The 19,448-nt window shown below is 42.4% G+C and overlaps 1 protein-coding gene across 5 annotated transcripts in view; it reads left to right on the top strand.

The window, feature by feature from the left end:
- Positions 1–11,567, top strand: part of LOC121288907 (riboflavin-binding protein-like) — a 201,440-nt gene extending 189,873 nt beyond the window's left edge. For 4 of the 5 annotated variants that reach the window (XM_041207762.1, XM_041207764.1, XM_041207760.1 and 1 more), the window contains 3 exons: positions 10,117–10,372; positions 10,638–10,670; positions 11,432–11,567. In XM_041207762.1, coding sequence (XP_041063696.1) covers positions 10,117–10,371 — 255 coding nt within the window. In that variant the 3' untranslated portion in view covers position 10,372; positions 10,638–10,670; positions 11,432–11,567. The remainder of the gene's footprint in view (positions 1–10,116; positions 10,373–10,637; positions 10,671–11,431) is intronic. The other variant, XM_041207763.1, reaches the window with a different exon arrangement.
- Positions 11,568–19,448: the final 7,881 nt, after the last annotated feature.

Below are 19,448 nucleotides of genomic sequence, written 5' to 3' on the forward strand. Positions count from 1 at the left end.
AGAGGTACACAGTTAGAGAAATGACAATAATCATTCGCTGTTGCCAGGTTCTCCAAAGTTTAAGTAGATCTGTGTTGAACTAATAAATCTTGTACACACATTAATTACTGCTAGGTGGTCTTCCCTTTATATATTTGATTTCCTTGGAACATCTGGAAGACTTGGACAGTATTTGTTACTTTGCAGTTGCAATAGTCATTGATCAATAGAAATGATGATGGGTGTCTGCCAGAGCTATTTCACATTGCACGGTATGATTTATTTTTTTTGAATTATGTATATCCCCTTGTGGTAGGAAGAAGGCATCTAACAAATGAAAATTACAGCTGACCTATACAAGGTCAAATATCCAGTCCAGGACATTGTTTGGGCCAGATGGCTTTTGAATTTGTATAAGTTGGATGAAACTGGCCTCCTCTCTGCCAGGATTTCTCTTCCACAGCATAACAAAGACATGACTTAGCTCGACGTTCTTTAAAAGGTCATAACCAGAGCACTTGTTTGTCCTTAGGTCAGGCATCAATGTTTACACCAGGGGCAGACTTTTTTGCTCGGCGGGCGATCACACACCTGACCCGCTCGAGCATGAAGTAACATGCAATGACATCGGCTGAGCATGCCGACGTCAACGCGCACTCTTGTGATATTTTGCTAGGCAGGTGTGCGATGGAGATGGAGGCACGCCTGCCATTAATTAAGAGGCCAGTTAAGGCCTTTGACACACCAATTGTCTCCTAGTTTACGTAGCCCATCTGATTTTATGGCCATTGCACAGGCAAATCGGGCAGCCAGGCAGGCCACAATTAACGAAGCTCATCCACGGATGGGATAAGAAGGGTCAGTGGAATTGTCAATGCGAGTAGTGGGGAGTTTTGGATGTAATTTGACGCTGGTTGCTTCTGTGAACTGAACAGCTTCATCTCACTTCAGAGCTGCATTCTGAGCATTTCTACGCTTCACTTCAGGACTCATTGTTGCTTCCAGACCCCCGGAGGATTCAGACCATGTGGGCCCTTTCAAGTATCAGATAGCCTTCCATAACCCTGGCAATGGGGATTGTGGTCTCCACTGGAGGCAACTCCTCTGAGGAGGAAGAGAGGGGCAGAAGGGAGAGGAGGTCAGCCGTCCTAATGCAGCTTCCAGGGGAGCGACCTGTGGGAAGAGGGTTGCAGGCACAAGTGGGGGTAGGGCCAGCAGGCAGTGCAAGGCAGCAGGGGCCGCAGAAGACGCCAATATCCTGCTGCCAGGGTTTACAGGCGGCCATGCAGCTACCTCAGTATGTCCGATGTGCAATGCCTATCTCTCAAGGGAGACAGTGACCTCCATCTGTCAGAGGATCGGGCCTGAGATCTGCTCTGACTGTATGGGTGGTCACCCCATGCCAGTGGTGCTGAAGGTCACAGTGGCCCTCAACTTCTATGCCTCTGGCTCTTTCCAGGGCTCGGTGAGGGATCTTTGTGGAGTCTTACAAACAGCTGCCAACAGTTGTGTCAAGCTGGTGACAGAAGCTCTGTTCATGTGCATATTGACTTTCATTCATTACCATACGGGCAAGACCACGAGGCACAGAGAGCCAGAGGCTTCATGGCCATTGCTGGCTTCCTCCGCGTCCAAGGTGCAATAGACTGCACACATGTGGCCAGAAGGGATTCCACTCCATGAACGTGCAGATAGTGTGTGATCACAGGATGCAGATTCTGCAAGTCTGTGCAAGGTACACAGGCAGCTCCCATGACGCTTACATCCTGAGGCACTCCCAGGTGCCGGGGCTTTTCAGTGCTCCAGCCCAGCTTGATGGTTGGCTGCTGGGTGACAAGGGGTATCGCCTCAAAAGGTGGCTCATGACGCCTCTCCGCCATCCAAAAACAGAGGCCGAGCAACGGTATAACAGGAGCTGTGCTTCCACAAGGGTGGTGGTAGAGATAATCATAGGTCTTCTCAAGATGCGCTTCCAATACCTGGACCATTCATGGGGCGCCCTGCAATACCCCCAGAGCGGGTGTCACTGATAGTGGTTTTATGCTCCACTCTCCACAATCTGGCACTGGCAAGGACGGACCCAGTGGAGGAAGAAGATCTTGACTCAGCTGCATAGGCAACAGATGATGAGTCCAGTAGAGGGTCCGAGGATGAGCATGATGAGGACAACGCTGAGGGCATGGACACTAAGCTGGTTAATTTCCAGGGAGGCAGGGATACCCGGGAGGCTTTGCTCCAGCAGTCCCTCAGCTAGCCTGCCAAATAAGGACCACAACCACATGCCATCCATACTCGATCCTGGACAGGACCATTTCCTTGGCCAGCAACACACACTCTGTGCCTGTACAATAAAGTTTCAGGAGACACATATCCATCATTACATAACGGCCTACCCTGCACCAACAGAACAAATGAAGCATACAGAGGCCAACAGCACAAAATAACATCTCATTTAATTATGAATGTGAAGCATAGCTGAAATAAACATCAACCGGCGTTTTTGATCACATCATGAAAAAATATAAAGCAAAATGGGGGAACAAAATATCACCCATGATAAGGCTGTCTTGTGCTTAAGGTGCTTTACATTTACGTTTGCGAGTGCCACGTCTCGGTGCTCCCCTCTTGCTGGCACTGGCATTGGAGACAGGCTTCTGACTCTTCTGTCTTCTTGGCCTTAATGACTTAGGCGGTCATCCTCTGGCCCGTGTGGCCTGTGCTAGCCTCACCTGGAAGGGAGCGGTCTGTGCCATGGCTGGCTTCTTCTGAGTCGCTGCAGTCTCCTCAGATGCCACAGTCACTGGCAGAGGAGTTGCTGCCATCATCCGGAGCGCCCTGAGAGGAGCCCACAGAGACGACAAGCAACTCGTGTGCTAATGTGAGGTTGCACTGGACCTCCTTGTACACCATTGATGGACGGGCACCTAGCTGGGATACTGGTTGCCCATTCCATCTTCCACACTGACACTGACCAGCTGAGGTCTTTGCCAGTGTGTGGGCTTGCAGGTCCAAGTGCATCCCCAGGGACCCCTAATTGAGTCCCTGGAGCAGCCTCTCCATGGGAGTCACCACTCTCTCCATAGAGGAGGCTTTGTGCTTGGCCATGAGGGTCAACGCAGTGGTCATTCTCCGCCGGGACTCCTCCACAACGGAGACCATGGCATGCATTCCCTCATGTATCTCTGCCAGATCCTCCCACACACCCCGCTGGACTTCCAGCATCTGCCGCCTAATAGATAACTCCAGAGGCCCATCATCAGACATCGACTGAGCATTGTCCTGGTCTCCAGCAGTCTACTGACTGCTGGTGCTCTGAGCACTCTTTGTCTCTGCCTGCACCTCAAGCGAGTGTGAAGTGCCCTCACCAATGTGCACCGAGATACTAGGCACTGATGTTATGCCCACTGAAATGCTGGTATCTGCACTGGTGCTTGCTTGACAGAGAGAGTGTGACGCAGGTGCGTGCTCAGAGAATGGTGTTCCTCCAGAGTAGGGGTGGACCTTCAGTCTTCTCATTGCGACTGCCTGTTGGTGAGCCAAAAAGGGACAAGAAGGACTTGTCATTAGTTTTCGTCATGACACTGTCACTGTGCATGCCTGGCACCCTGGTGAGACAGAGATATGCATAATTTTGCCCTGGTATTTCGATTTTCAATGGGGACTTCAGTTTCGAGGCTCACATCAATATAAAGACTACACTAGAATGGTTGCAATAACCAACATTCTCACCGCGGTGCACTGCACTCTTACCTTTGTCTTACCTTTGACCGAGGTGCATGGCGCCTCTCCAGCTCCAGGGCCTCCTGCTCATAATGTGTGAGGATTAGGAGATGTGGGAGTCCCCCACCAGTCCGTGACCTCTCAGCATTGTTATGGGATGTCTTCTCCTGAAAGGATAGATTTCACTCTCTACCTGCATTGCCATTGCACCATGGCCAACCCCACCTGAGGAATACTCGCAGGGCTCAGCTGATTTGTGACCCTGGAGCTGCAAGACATTCAGTCCAAGCAGCCAGGGCTCAACCCCTTGGCCAGCTCCTGCCTCATTGACATTTGCCCAGGGACATATCCCCTCACACTGTAACTCCTCTGAGGTCCACGGAGGAATGGGCAGCTCTTAACTGTTCTGCACACTGACCCATGCCAACACAGCACTCACCCTTCCCGATTGCAGCAGATTGTTGAAGCACATCTGGCTCTGCACCCATGTGTGCCTCACCACGTCATGGTTGCTGGCTCTGAATGCCACCTCCTCCCAGGCCTTTTTGGTGAAGTGGGGGGACATTTCTGGGGACAGGTGTTTCCCTCATGGCTGCAACCACCTCCAGGAGGGCAGCGAGGCACTCATCTGAGAAACCCGGGTCCGACTGCGCCACCGACATGCCCTCCTGCCTGCCGTGTCCAACTGCAATGGGATCCATGGAGACTTCAGTGTCCTTCCATGGTAGCTTTCCAGGGGCTGCCTAGGCTGGCTTTCAATTGGCCATTGGGTCACCATTGGACCCAGGGACATTATGCCCCTGCCCCTTCTCACAGATTCCCCAGCTTCCTTTCATGCTGGGCAGGCCTTAATTGGCCCACCAGTGTGAAATCGCAGTGCACTGCCAACATTCCCCACTGAGCCCACACGCCAAGGGCAAAATTCTACCCCAGGAATATATTAGCTGCTTCAGCAGCTCAAAATTTTGAGCTAAATCAAAATATTCCTATATTTACCTGTCCAGATCACTTGACTGTAAAACTGCCCCCAAGACGGGATCATCGTCTAGAACCTGTCCTTATATCCTTTGGTTGCAATATTGTGAACTATCTTTCTGAACCATGATTGCCGGACCATGCACTTGGACTGTGGGCTTGCAATTCAGCACCAACCATAAAACTCAGGAGGATATCTGTCTTCATTTCAGTTGCCTCGAGCTGTTCTCTGTTATTATCCCACCCAATACACACACATGGAAAAGTATTTCCATTCAAGTAATTGAGGACTGCCAACAGCCTCACGATTTGTTTATTTATTTGGCCAGAAAACATGAAATCACTTCCACTCTTAATTTTTAAAAAATTATTTACTGCAGCTAAGAGACACATTCAAGACTACGTTCTGTGCAGGAAGCCTGCAGTTGCAATAATGTCACATTTCTGGATTTTGATCAGTACTATCCACAAAGAAAGATTTTTTTGGTGCTGAGTTATGTTTAAATGCTGTGTCTTAAAACAAAGTAAATTCACAGGGGAAAAGGCAGACTACTTTGGGACAGACATGGGCAGACAGCTTTGCGCAAGCTATATGTATGGCCTGTGGTTTTCTTCAATGATCGAAAATGAGGGACACAGTGCAGATTGTGTCTAGATAGCGACCCATGGCGCTGCCTGGCCCCCTGGGGACTCAATGTAAGTCTGCAAATGAATTTCTCCCCCATGGTTTTCTTTCAAAAAAGGTTACAAGTAATGTCTCCTTTAAATATTCTCGTTGAACATGGCTAGTACCTTTAATATTTTTTTTGTGCAGCTGTCATTGTGGTCCCTGAAAGGGGACAACTTGAATGTCCTGTGCAATACCTTCTGGGTTGCTTCATGCCACACGTGCAACTTAAAGGCACAAGCTATAAGGATTGCAAATGTGTGTTAAGATCAAACAGGCCCATTTGTGGAATCTCATAGCTCACAATTTATTTCAAACCAAGCACAATAAGCATCTATTGTCTCACCTCAGGTCCAATAGTCATGATGGTGGGATCATTAATTCAATTCATTATCTCAGGTGGCCAGCAAGTATTCACTTTCCTTATATTGAAGTGTGAAGTGATGTTTATAGGATGAATACGGAGAGACAATATAAAATAAAGGGTTATATTATAAACGGGGTCCAGGAGGAGCAGAGAGACCGGGGTGCATAAATCTTTGAAAGTAGCAGGACAGGTTGAATGCATGGTTAGTGTTATGGCACAGCAGATGGTTAATGCCAAGCTGCTCAAATCCCAAAGGGAAACCTGAAACAACTGCCACAACTGTTTTGCACTTTAAGTATTTATTTCAAGATGCGTGCCTTGAATTCGGTAGTTATAAGTCCACCAAACCTTAGAAGGTTTTTACAAAACTAAATTAAACATTTATTAATAAAAGAAATAATTTTAAACACATACATAGGTCTACAAATTATTCCTATGATAACTCCTAGCTGCCTTAATTAATCTAACTCCCAGTTACATCTTCTTTAAGGCAACAGTAAAGCACAGAAATTTCCCTCTGTTGGGGGGATTGTGTGGGGGTGGGGGTGAACCCAATCAGCACCCCCGATCGGGGCCGTGCCTCCATTTTACATGGGCAGGCCAATTAAGGCCCGCCCAGCATGATGCGTGCTGGAAGCTTTGAGTGCTCCCTGTGCGGGCAGGGAGGGGGGGGACTTCCTAAGTCAGGGCCTGCGCTTTTTTGCGCATGTGCACGAAAGAGCACAGAAATATCCCTGAGGCAGATTAAGTTCGTAATGAAAGATTTTAATAAAGATGGAGAAAAATTATTTAGACATGTCCCCCATGTGTTGCTGTCACATGAGCTGGGACATGTTTATCAAATGTTTGAAAATTTTTAATTTAATTAATAAACCCTTCATGAAAGCTCATCCCTGTGGATGAGGATTCATGATAATGTGAAGGCAGCCTGTGTTCTTCACCTGCCCGCCAACCTTAATGTTGGACGGGCAGCATTCTTAATAACTTCCTTAATGGCCTTAATAGGCCTTTGACAGTTCAGCAGGAAAGCAGCCGAATTGGCTGCACGCCTGCTGAACTGAAAATCTAAATGACGCACGACGTCACCGCATGTCATTTTATGCGCTGGCGAGTGGGCCCTGCCCCTGCTCGCCAACTTGAAAATTCTTCCCATAGATTTTAAAAGAGCAAAGTAATACAATGCCCTAAACAGTCGAATTCAAAATGAGTTTTCTTAACTTCAGTTCTTGCAGATAGCAACTTGAAGCTTAGAGGCTGGAGTCTTTTCACACTTGTTAGATCTTAGAATTCCTTCCCTTGCACACAGCCTCATCTCTTTTATACAGATTTCCCCTTTGAATGCAAATTCCCATTGTTTCACTTTGTCTTTGGACTTTACCTCTCTAAGAACAAAAATCTATCATAGTACCAATTTTACCAGTAATCTTTGGGAAAAATAAACACACTGTTTCTTAACTTCTCCTGGCTAGGTGAAACATTTCACCCCTTCTTTTGACTTCTAGCTAGCCTGGTTTATTTAAAAATGCGAATGTTCCTGTTACACCTCGCACTCTAAAACTTTATCCATGTTTATCTATTTAGCAATTCAAACCTAGCTTCTCTTCTTACATCAAAGCCTTCAGACCAGCTGTCTTTAATTTAATTAAGTTCCACACATACAGATACACACACATAGGCAGAGACCCCACTATTACTCTACTTTGCAATAAATTCCAAATAACATTGTGAAAATTATTATACCTTCCTGACAGTTAATAAAGCATACATCAACCTAGGTTTTATTAATAGGGGCATAGAATACAAAAGCAAGGAAGCTACATTAAACTTGCATAGAACATTGTTTCCTCCTCAACTGGAGTATTGTGTTCAGTTCTGGGCGCCACAAAGGAACAGTTCATAGTTCACTTGTTTGGCTCATCTTAGGAAAGAAGCATATGTTGCAGACCTGGTGAAGAATGCATTTTCACATCAATGGGTAGACTAGGTGGACTCAAATAGCCAGAGTTGTATATCAGGATTTCCTTGAAGATTGGGTTGTTTAGTGAAGTTCCTTGTAGTCTTCTTCCTAGGAGGTCAAGTTCCTGTCCTGATGGATTTGAAAAGGAACAGGTTGGAAGACTTGAAGATATTGCTGAGTCTCCAGATTTTTGAAAGGCAAATATATTGCTGCCTTACCTGTTGCTGTCTCTGCAGTTGTTGTTCACAGACTGGCTGGTTCCTGCACCCCTTTTCTGGTTCTTGGGGTAATAAGATTCATTATCTGTTGTCAGTTTCAATCATTTGATCAATTCTTCTATTGCTCACCCATAATGATTTGAAGTTAGAAGCCATTACTGTACAATGAAGAATAGGTGGTGGCTATTCACACCTACTTATGATTTAACTGGTTTCTCTACAGCTCTCAATGTTAATTTTTGAGCTCGGAGACAGTAAGTTTTGGAATCCATAGATTTAGGGTTTTGGGTAAGTCCAAAAACAATAGAAGGTGTGAATTCCACAGATGGTTTTCATCTTGATGGGTCCATTCAAGGGGACATGCCACTCAGGGTCAATTAATTAGGATTTTTCATGAGACTTGAGGTAATTTGTGCAGAAATTGCAAAAATCACCTGACCCTTGGTAACCATCTTAACAACCATTTTAATGTCCATTTTAAAGAAAATGCAGTTCCAGAAAATTCTGTACTGATTACAGCCGATGTTTAAAGTTATGAATATAACATGCCTTTACTCAGCACAATAATAGCAACAATGTGCAATGACCATTCTCTCCTCAAAAAAAGTGGAGAAAATAATGAGTTAAATAAAATTTGCTTCGGTTATTACAGTTTACATTGAATTTTTGCCAGTGAAATAAAGCAGCTTAATGTTTGATATCTGACCTCATCTCATCCAGTATTTCCCAGTCTGCCTTTTAAAAGGATTTGAGTCATTTCCTTGCTCTTTGTGATATTTTCATACAAAATGGCTGCCATGTTTACCAACATAACACATTAGATTTCAAAATAGTTAATTATTTGCCAAGTGTTTTGGGACATTTCTGGGAGATGTAATAAGGCTTTACATAAATGCAGGTGCTTATTTGTACCTTTTCTACTTTTGATAAGAAATTAAACATTAATTGCATTTGGCTTTATTTTATGTTTTCTTTCCCCTTAGCTGAACAAAGTGCTACATCTGATTATGCTTGTGTCCTTCACTGGGATTTTGTATTAACTTCCAAAGAACATTTTTTGAACTGTTTGTTAGCCCATTCACCCCAATGTGCCATTCTGCACTCTATTCTTGCTCAACAAAAGAGATAGATTTCACATCACCATTTAGAGGCTGGAACTTTTGCCCTTTTCCCATATTTTGGCTTTTTTTGTGAAAATGAAGGGTGGTAGACACAGATAAAAGCATAGCTAGCTCAGGAATAAAAGGGAGAGATTGGCAGATTCCATGTTTCCAGTCATTAGAATTGGGTATAATTACATTAGACAGTCATCACCCTTCAGAGCATGTCGCGTGACCATTATACAAGAACAATTCACTCCTTCAAAAAGAGCTGGATAAATAGTTGGTAGAGAATGAGAATGGAGGGCAAAATATAGATTAGTGATCAAATACTTTGAGGAACAAAATGGTTCATGTAATGCTCAGAACATAAAAATCGAATTGTTGAAAGTAACTATTTAGAGTTGAATAATGTAGTTTGTAAAGTGGGAATGGTATTGTGAAATTTCATTTGCTTTTCTTTGGGTGACAACTAAAAGTTTCCTTGGAGGATTAAATAGATTTGCTAGAGTCTGTGATAGGATATTTTTGTATGTATAAGGAATGGACTAGATGATCTTCTATCATGCTGTCTTATGTGCCTACAAATTGCCAGTAAATTTATTTGTTAATTTAAAATCATAGAATGGAACTTGTAAAGGTGTGTTCAGTTCAGTAGGTCTCGTGAAGAGATTCAAAGGCTTCTAAGGTTGAACGGTAGTGTTCATTGGTAACATATAACTATGTACATATAGCCCAGACTATAAGCTAACTCCATGCTTACTTCTGCATAGATCTCTGCATACTCTTAGGCTGACCCAGGTCCCTTGTCATGTGATTCTTTACATCACAATGTAGGTGGTACTGTTCTCCAGTCCCACATTAACCCTTGCTATGTCAAACACCCTCATACTACAGAACTATCAGTGGATGACGAGAAAAGTTAAATAGATATCTTACAGTCCCTATTTATGTTATTACAATTATTCCTATGTGATGACAATATTGTCGCTGATGAATCTCATTCAGTCTTCTGCACCTTCAAGCAATTGTATCTTTAACGCACATAAACAATTTGAATTAATGTTGTATATACCAGTAAGTTTAATGTGATGATTATCTGTCTGTTAACAACCCAATTATTCTCTGTGTAGATGTATAAGGATGGCAAGGACCTTTGTGGTAATATGTGGGGTACGACATTCAATGTGATTTCATGTCCATGTCACTGTCTGATGATGGACGATGATGATAATAATATGGTCGAATATCTTGTTCGCCATCGAGGAACTCCGACTCCCGCAGAAGCCAAGCATGCAGAACTCGTGAAAGCACCTTTCTGTCAGAAGAGGCATAAAAACCTGCGTGATAGGAAAGAGAAGGAAAAGGAGAAAAAAGGGACAAAATAATGTAAGTACTTAACTCATGGATTGCAATTAAACTTCTCAAAAACATGTTGTTAGAGAATTTATATTTTTCTGTTTGAAATATTCTGGCCATTATTTTAAATGGGTGGCTCTGACCAGTGTTAACAATGGTCCTTGATAACAGTCATATATTCTGATCTGAAGAGTTTTGAGAAACCTGAGAAACTGAGAAATTTATCTTCGTAGCTCACGATGATTGACATTGTTTTGGGGTTTTCTTACCATTTTATTCCTGATATGTTTGACAGGAATGGATCAGAAAAATGGCACAGTTCCTGTTTGTAAGTTATTTTTCATCTTCATTGCTTGGTCTTTTTATACTATTTTTCAAGTGGCTTATTCACAGCCTTGGTCATTAAGACGTCTATTTTTGCCAGCTTATCAATGATGCCCTATATTTTTTCAAAGCCTACTAATGATGTTATACATCACTGGCCAACCATTGTGAGGCATATTCTCTGCTGCGTATTCATGATAGACAGGAGATAACCCATTTAATGCCAAAGAGAACAATTTGAGTGTTCAGGTTGACTTATGTTAATGTTGTGAGGCTGACCTTGATTTATCGAAAAATTTTAATCTGTGAGAATGCACAAATGAACATTCATTTGAATGGTAAAGTATATAGCTACCAGTTACTCAGATTTTCCACGCATTATCTGGCAGAGTTACAGCAGCATTCCATTATGTTATGCCACCAGAGATTTTTTTAGTTGTTTTTTTATTTTAACTTTTTAAATGAATGATGTAATAAAATCAACAGATCAAGCCATCTCAGCTGGGCAGGAGCAATAGGCATGATGAAATCAGTTCTGCATCAGAGGATTTATGGAGAACTATCATAGTTCACCAACTAAGAGACATGAGCTAAAGTGTGAAATAGTTCAGGAGCATCAAATCACAACCTTCAGCGAGGCTTATATTCGTCAGATCAAAGCACATTTTCTGGATACTTTTGTTTAATTTTATGTCTGTTAAATGAATTGCTTTGCAACATGCTTTATTATTTCAGAATAATGTTACTCATATTTCTTTCACTCAGTGCACTGTAAAGAGCTGAAGATGCTTCTGATCAGTGAGTTACTTGAAGAAACAGGCTTAAAATTTTGATCAGCCAGTTATGTCAGAAATTTGTCAAATTAATTTAAAGAAAAATAAAATAATGTTCACTTCTATCATCTTTTTGTTGTTTCAAGTTTATTGAAAGTTTCGGGACATTGTGATAGAAGATGTATCGTTCCTTTATTGCTGAGTGGATGAATTCAACATTTGGCTGGATTTTCACTCCCGAGGCCGGTCGCATGAGTCAGGATATTTCCTGGCTTGCTGCATGTATGTCGGGAGAAAATGCCCCATCAGACCGATTTCTCCTCCAGGGGTGCGAGTGTGGGATGGAGTTGGACCCATGGCCCCCAGACACAGCCACAGGGGCTGCCGAGTGCCAAGGCAGGCTTTATAAACAGGCTGCCTTGGTTCTCTGAGATTTTATCCCCGTTGTTTCCTTAAATTTTAGGCCTTTAGCTCTCATCCCTCACACCTCATCAGCCCCCAGCCATTCTTCATGCCATTTTTGTGCCGTTATGTAATCTTATCCTATGTACTTCCCCCAGCCCCCCCACCACTCCCATGGCTTTACACCTTCCAGGCCAACTCACCCAGAATCCACCATGGGCAGATCTCAGGAGTCATGTTGAGATGAAATAGAATAAAGGCCTAAATACCTTTTACAGCCTTTATTATAGTAAAGAAATACTCCCCTTCATGAAAGCCCATTCAAAGCTTTCAAATCCCTTCATAGAAACAAACAGACTGGTATTCATAACCTCACATCGAAGACGGCTGATCTTTAATAACCTCTTTCGGCTGTCAATCAAACTGTGAACCTAAGATCCTCCTGCTGAGATAATTATAGGACGTGGAAAGTGTCCATGCATTATTAATGACATACTGATAGTCCTTGTGTAAATGGCAACAAACAGATGTTGTAACTACTAGAACAGATTTTTTTCAACTCTCACTGATATAGGCAGTCTATATTTTAATTTTTAATGGGCTGGGGATCTAAATAATTCACAGCTTGTCACTTCTACAGAACTCATGTCTTTCATGAGTGTTTACATCTACTCCAAAAATTCGTAACTCACACACTGTGGGATAAGACCCTTGCTACAATGAACTCAGCACTGAATTCAAATGGCCTTGCTGAGTTTGGGTTTTCCTCCTGTGTGAGTCACGCCCTGCCACCTTTCCCCTACCCACTACTGGTGAAAATGGGGTCTATTGGAAATGGGTGTGCGACTTCTGAAATTGGGTCCCAAGCATCTTTTTTAAAGGTTTGCAGAGCCTCCTCGATTCTGCGAAAATCTGGCCCAATGTGTGAGAGTTATTATATCTCAAATTTCATGTGATCGATATCAATATCAGTCAAATTCCCTTCCCCCACTCTCAGATTAAACCTTTCATTTTTCTTAACCTTCCAACTTCCATTCTCAACACTGCATCAACTTTCAGTTGTTTGGAAAAATTATCAAATGCAGCTCAGCTCACTCCTGGATCAGGCAGATCTCTCATCATTTCCACAATACAAGGATCCAAATGACTCATAACCTGTTTAAAACCCTACCATTCGATTTTTTAAAAAAAATTCCCCATCTTATTTTGGGGGCAGTGAATAAAAATTTGAAATAAAGAAGAGTAGATATAGTTATGTTTTTATTTACTAATCCAGTAATCATCTCCCAATCAAGTCTTCAAACCAGCAAGACTTGCACTCAAGTATTTTAAAACATAACTTCACATTTATCCTCCCAAGTATGCATGTAAATGAATTGACTAATAGACTTGTGAATGTACAATTGTAATTGTATTTCAGAAATAGTGTTTTTCATGTGCCTGTTGTCATGAAGAGTTATTAATGTGTATAATGTTATTGGAAATTATTTTTAAATTGGACTTGTGGTGGAGTCTATGTGTGTGGCTTGATTGGATTAAAGCCAGCTAGTCTGGGTGCTTTGACGTATAGTAGTTTTGAAATGTTAATCGGGTGAACAGTAAGCAGAACAGTAAGGTAAAGTGTTCATTTGCATTTGTTGAATAAATCATTCAAGACTGCAGGTAAAATCTTGCGAGAAGAAGCCAAACAATGTGTTTACTTTTTTCAGCTTACCAATAAAATTGGTGCTACAAAAGGGGTTTATTGTTAGCTGAGCTGAAGTTCAAAAGACCTAGTGATACAATGGAAAATTTACATTCAAAGGGAAAGCTAAGTATGTAAAGAAAGGTGTAAGGTAGAGGCATTTAAAACCTAACCAGCCTGTACGCCTCCAACCAACTTGCAAAGGAACCTCATTTGGAATTTGTAAAGTCAAATGTGCTTTGCCTGGTGTCTATTTAAAGTCTATGGGTTACTGTTGCCTTAGTGGAGATTTACCTGGGGTAATTAATTTTAGGATTTGTTAAAGTTATTATAGTGGTAATTTGTAGCCATGTGTATGTGTTTAATTTGTTGTTAAATTAATACGTTTAATTTAGTTTTATATAAAAACCTCGAGACTCAGTGTTCTTATTCGTACTCAATTCAAAGTCTTCATCTCGAAATTACAAATTGCAAAAATGAATTACGACAGTTGTTTCAAGTTTCCCTCTGGGATTTGAACAACTCAGCCTTTACCATCGGCTGTGCCATAGTACCACTGTAGCACGGAATGTACTTCTGCTGTGCTCCAGAAACTGAAAATTTACCAAGATTTTGCTTCAGAAGTTGAACATTGTCCCTGAAAGTTCTGGCTCACCTTACATGCTGAAGTTGACCTTCAAATGGAAAGCTGTACATTACTCCCTGATGTCTAAAGATAAGCAACATATCCTGAGAATATTCACTGATCTCTGATATTCAAACCCAGCATATTTCCCTCCAAAAACAACCTCTGCCTTAGAGCTCCAGAAATGGTCAAGTCCCACAGATATTTATAATTTTAGTTCCTGTTTTCCCAAATTTTAATCACATTCCCAGTCAGTGTTGAATACAGTTCATTATTTGAATGAGTGAGCATGCATTTTAGGTAGAATTTTAATATATTACACTTATTGAAGTTTCAGCTAACGACGATTATCACAACTTAGTAACTTTTTTGTAACATTAGATAATGCTGTAATTATAACAGAAATATATGCTCCTACTGCTTAGTATGGAGCACTGTAATTCAGGCTATTCAGGCTCATTTAAATAAGGTAAATGAGACAACCGGATCTGCATGAGACTGGTCATGGGAAAAAAGGGGAAGATGGTGGTGTAGTGGTAATGACACTAGATAAATAATCCAGAAGTCAAGGCTAATGCTCTGAAGACATTAGTTTAAACCCCACCATGGCAGCTGGTGGAATTCAATTAAAAAATTTTGGAATATAAAGCTCATCTCAGTCATGGTGGCCATGACAACTATCATTGGTTGTTGTAAAACCCCATCTGGTTCACTAATGTCCTTTAAGGAAGGAAATCTTCCACCTTTCTCAGTCCAGGCCCACAGCAAGCCACTCAGTTCAAGGGCAAGTCAGGATGGGGAACAAATGCAGGCCTTGCCAGTGACACACACATCCCATGAAAGAATAAACAAGAACTAGTTTAAAGATTAAAGAGACTGAAAGCTGACAAATCCTCCGGGCCCTGATGGCTTATGTTTGAGAATTTTATCTAGAGATAGTCGATGCATTTTAAGTTCCTGGATTCTCTAGATTCTAGAACAGTCCCTGGGCCAGTTAGTCTGATGTCAGTCATCGGGAAATGTTAACTTTATTATGAGGGATGTGATAATAAGGCACTTAGAAAATCAGAATATGATTGAGCAGAGTCAACATGGATTTATGAAAGGGAAATTTTGTGTAACAAATCTTGTTTTCAGTGATTGTAGCTAGCAAGTTAGCTAAGAGGGAATCAACAGATGTAGCACATTAGAATTTTTAAAAAGCATTTGATGAGGTGCCACGCATAAGGCTATTATACAAAAATTATGGCCAATGAGATGGGGATAATATGTTTGCTTGGACTTAGGATTGGTTAACTAACAAAAAGCAGAATAGGAATAAATGGGTCATTTTCAGGTTGGCAGGCTGTTACCTGTGGGGTACCACAAAGATCAATGCTTGGACCTCAGTTATTTATAATCTGGGATGTTGCTGATTTAGTTAAGGTATTGAGTATAATATGTCCAACATTGCTGAGGGTACTTAGGTGGGAAAGTATTCTATGAGAAGGACATAAGGAGGCTGTGAAACAATTTAAACATGTTTACAGCCAAGAACAGATGGGACATAATGTGGAGAGTGCAACGTTATCCACTTTGGTAGGAAAATAGAAAAACAGTATATTTTTTAAGTGGTGAGGAACTGGAGAATGCTGGTATTTGGAAGGACCTTAGTGTCCATGTACACCAATCTCAAAGTTGACATGGAGGTACAGCAAACAATTAGGAAATCAAATAGTATGTTAGCATGTGGCTGGAAGAGGTCTTAAAACAATTATATAGGACCTTGTTGAGATCACACATGGAGCACTGTAATAGGAATAGAAATGTTTAGAAATAGTTTGCAGGCCTGGCATCAGCTGTGGCGATAGAAACAAAGTTAATTTTCATGTTGATGATCTTTTATGTACTGAAGCACGATGTACTATATTAGGCCTTGCCTAAGAAAGGATATAATTGCCTTAGAGGAATTGCAATGAAGGTTCATTGGACTGGTTCCTGGGGTGAGGTGATTGTCCCATGAAGAGAAATTAAACAGACTAGACCAATATTCTTTTGACTTTAGAAAATTGAGAGGTGACTCACTGAAACATAAAATTCTTAAAGTTTTTGACAGGGTAGATGCTGGTAGCATGATTCCCATGTCTGGGAAGCTGGAGCAAGGGAATCACGGTTTCAGACAAAGGGTCAACCTTTTAGAACTGAGATGAGGAAGAATTTCTTCACTCAAAAGGTTTTAAATCTTTGAAATTCTGTGCCTTTTCAAGCTATGGATTCTGAGTTGTTGAGTATATTCAAGATAGAGGTCATTAAGTGTGAAAGGTGGAGTTGAGGTAGAAGATCAGCCTTGATCTTATTCAATGGTGGAACAGGCTCAAAGGGTTGTATGGCCTAGTCCTGCTCCGATTTCTTATGGTCGAGATGGACATGGACACAGAAACCCAGAAAGGCATTCATGAACAGAAGACTTGGAATTGTATGTATGCTAGAAGCCTTAACAATAAGATGCCACAATTGGAAGATGCTTTGGCAGTCAGCAGCTATTTCTGGTCAAAGTATTAGAAAGATGGCTGAATGTTGAGGATTAAATTAATGCAATACCCAGTCATATAGAGCTTTCAAAAAGGACGGTGTGGATAAAAAATATGATGTGCTATAAACTGTGGGATGAAGTACTCTTGGCAAACCTCTCATACAGGAAATCCAAGGTATCTGTAATGGATTGGGGTAGTATAGTTCCCCATACCATAAATAAAGGACAAGATATTAAGGATATGTGGGAACAAGAGGTTATTTTAATGGAAGACTGCAATCAAGCAAATGTAAACTGGGAAGATCTGAGAGTTTAAGAATTCAATGTGGTAAATGCAATACACTATTCTTTTGATCCAGTGTGTCCAGAAAGCAAAAAGACTGGGCTTATTGTGACACTTGGCATTCAAATACATGGGAGTGACTTTGTGGCACTTACCACTGGAAACACATAAACACGCCAGAAAAAAAAATAGTGCTTGTCTATTGTAGTGCAAGTGAAATTTTAATGGCGTGATAGATCTTAATTGCTGCCAAACAACATCCCTGGCCCTAAAAATTTACTTATATAAACTCGATGTCTGTGATGAAATCTTACTGAGTTTGAAGGTTGGGATCTCCAAGTCCCAGTGATCCTTGGGTCTTTCACACATGTGCAGACTGGGAATGGGCTGCACATGCGTAGAATTACCTTTTTTATGTTCTTCAGGCTTAGGAACGGCATTGCATGCCTGTGAATAGGAAAAAAAGGGTGTGAAAACCTGAGTCATGTGACAGAGTGCAGCGCACCATAGCAAAAGTGTCCCAGAGAGAAGGACAAAAACAGGGGCAGGAACAGGTCCAATTAAAAGTTAAAAGAAAGGAGCAGAGAAACAAACTTTAAATTAAAGAAAGAGCTGCGGAGGACAGAATTTAAGTGAAGTGGGCTTGAGAGAAGCCCAGAAGATCCACAAAGCAGCTGTGCTGAGGGCTTTGGAGGAAAGGTACCCCTTCGGAGCAGTGATGTTCTGTTTGGCATGGCCGAAGATCTGAAATTGCACTTGTAAAGTGATGCTTGAGGGTACTTGGAAATCCAAGGGAATGGAATCTAGGAAGGTGAGACCGAAACTCTGCAAAATGAGCCATTGTCCGTCCGAGTGGGAGTGACTTTTGGAGAGAATTCCAAGGTGAGATCTTCAAATATGGAGATTGGAAACCCTCGTGAGAAAGATGAAATTTCAACGAGATTGGTTGGCTCGATGTCTGGGTGGGTTGTTGAGAAATCCATGGAATCAGGCTTGACTGCATCTGCCATTTATTGTGTGGCGTGTCAGGCCACAGTTTGACTGTTAATTCACATTTACCTCATACTTGCCCTGAATGTTAGAGTATAAGATAGATATTGTAAATTGTTTTATCATTCTGAATTTATGTAGTAAAGTTCATTTTTGTTTGTTCCAAACCTCTGGAATCGTGTGGCTTTATTCACTCAGTCAGCGCCTTGAATCTCAAACTTTGTCTACTTAAAACAAAACGTTATTGGTCCCTAACAGGACCTTACCCACACCCTGGGTCTGGCCAAGGATCATAACATGTCTTATTCCTTGAAATTGAAATTATTGCTAGAGATTTTTTAAAGTTTTTTTTAACCTATTTTGTTTCTAAATCTCATCGTTCTTTCCCCTTCTTTTTATTTTGCTTTCTGCACTGCACATTATTTTTAATTCAATCAAATATTCTAGATTATACTTCCTGGTTTGGAATTTATGCACTTCAGTAAGGATTGTCCAATCTGATTAACAAAGTTGTACAATTGCTTGCCCTGTTTCACTGGGTCCCAGTTCCCCTGTACAGGGTGCGACACTTCAACGTTCTCATACAGAAAGCGCCGTTTGTTCACCACTGACAGCAAAATCCGAATCAATAATTGCCACGGTTCACCCTCCTGCGACCTGCTCCCTCCTAACCTCCAGTTACCCGAAATAGCACCCACTTTGTAACATCTTTTAAGAGTTTGCATTATTTATTATTGGAGCCGCTAAATCCATCGATAGAGCCTAATTTATAATGTCCAGAACGAATATCCATGTTATTTGAACCATTGCTTTTCAAATGTCATCAGGAAACAATTTATCTTGAGAAATAAAAGTAGATTGGAGAATTAAGCCTGTTAATTCTGAACAAATTCAGCTTAAATTAACAGGTTTCAAAATAGGTCTTTACAACAGCATCATTTTCTTCTTAACATTTAAATACATCCCTGTTTGCTTTTGCGTCAAGGCGCAGTTTGGTAATGAGAATCACAGCGCCTCCCGTTGGCCCAGAAGATTTGGCAGTACCCACTATCCCGGAGGATATAGCAGCACCCACTGGCCTTGAGGACACAGCGCCTCCGGCTGGCCCGGAGGATATAGCAGCACCCACTGGCCTGGAGGACACAGCGCCTCCGGCTGGCCCGGAGGATATAGCAGCACCCACTGGCCTGGAGAGCACAGCGCCTCCAGCTGGCCCGGAGGATACGCCGCCTCCGGCTGTCCCGGAGGACACACTGGCTCAGCGCCTCCCACTATCCCGGAGGATACAGCGCCTCCCGCGGTCCCGGAGGATACAGCGCCTCCCGCGGTCTCGGAGGATACAGCGCCTCCGACTGGCCTGGAGGATACAGCGCCTCCTGCGGCCCCGGAGGACACAGCGCCTCCCGCTGTCCCGGAGGACACAACGCCTCCGGCTGGCCTGGAGGATACAGCGCCTCCCGCGGCCCCGGAGGACACAGCGCCTCCCGCGGATCCGGAGGGCACAGCGCCTCCC

Source organism: Carcharodon carcharias, chromosome 16, assembly GCF_017639515.1.
Source record: "Carcharodon carcharias isolate sCarCar2 chromosome 16, sCarCar2.pri, whole genome shotgun sequence".
Taxonomy (NCBI): domain Eukaryota; kingdom Metazoa; phylum Chordata; class Chondrichthyes; order Lamniformes; family Lamnidae; genus Carcharodon; species Carcharodon carcharias.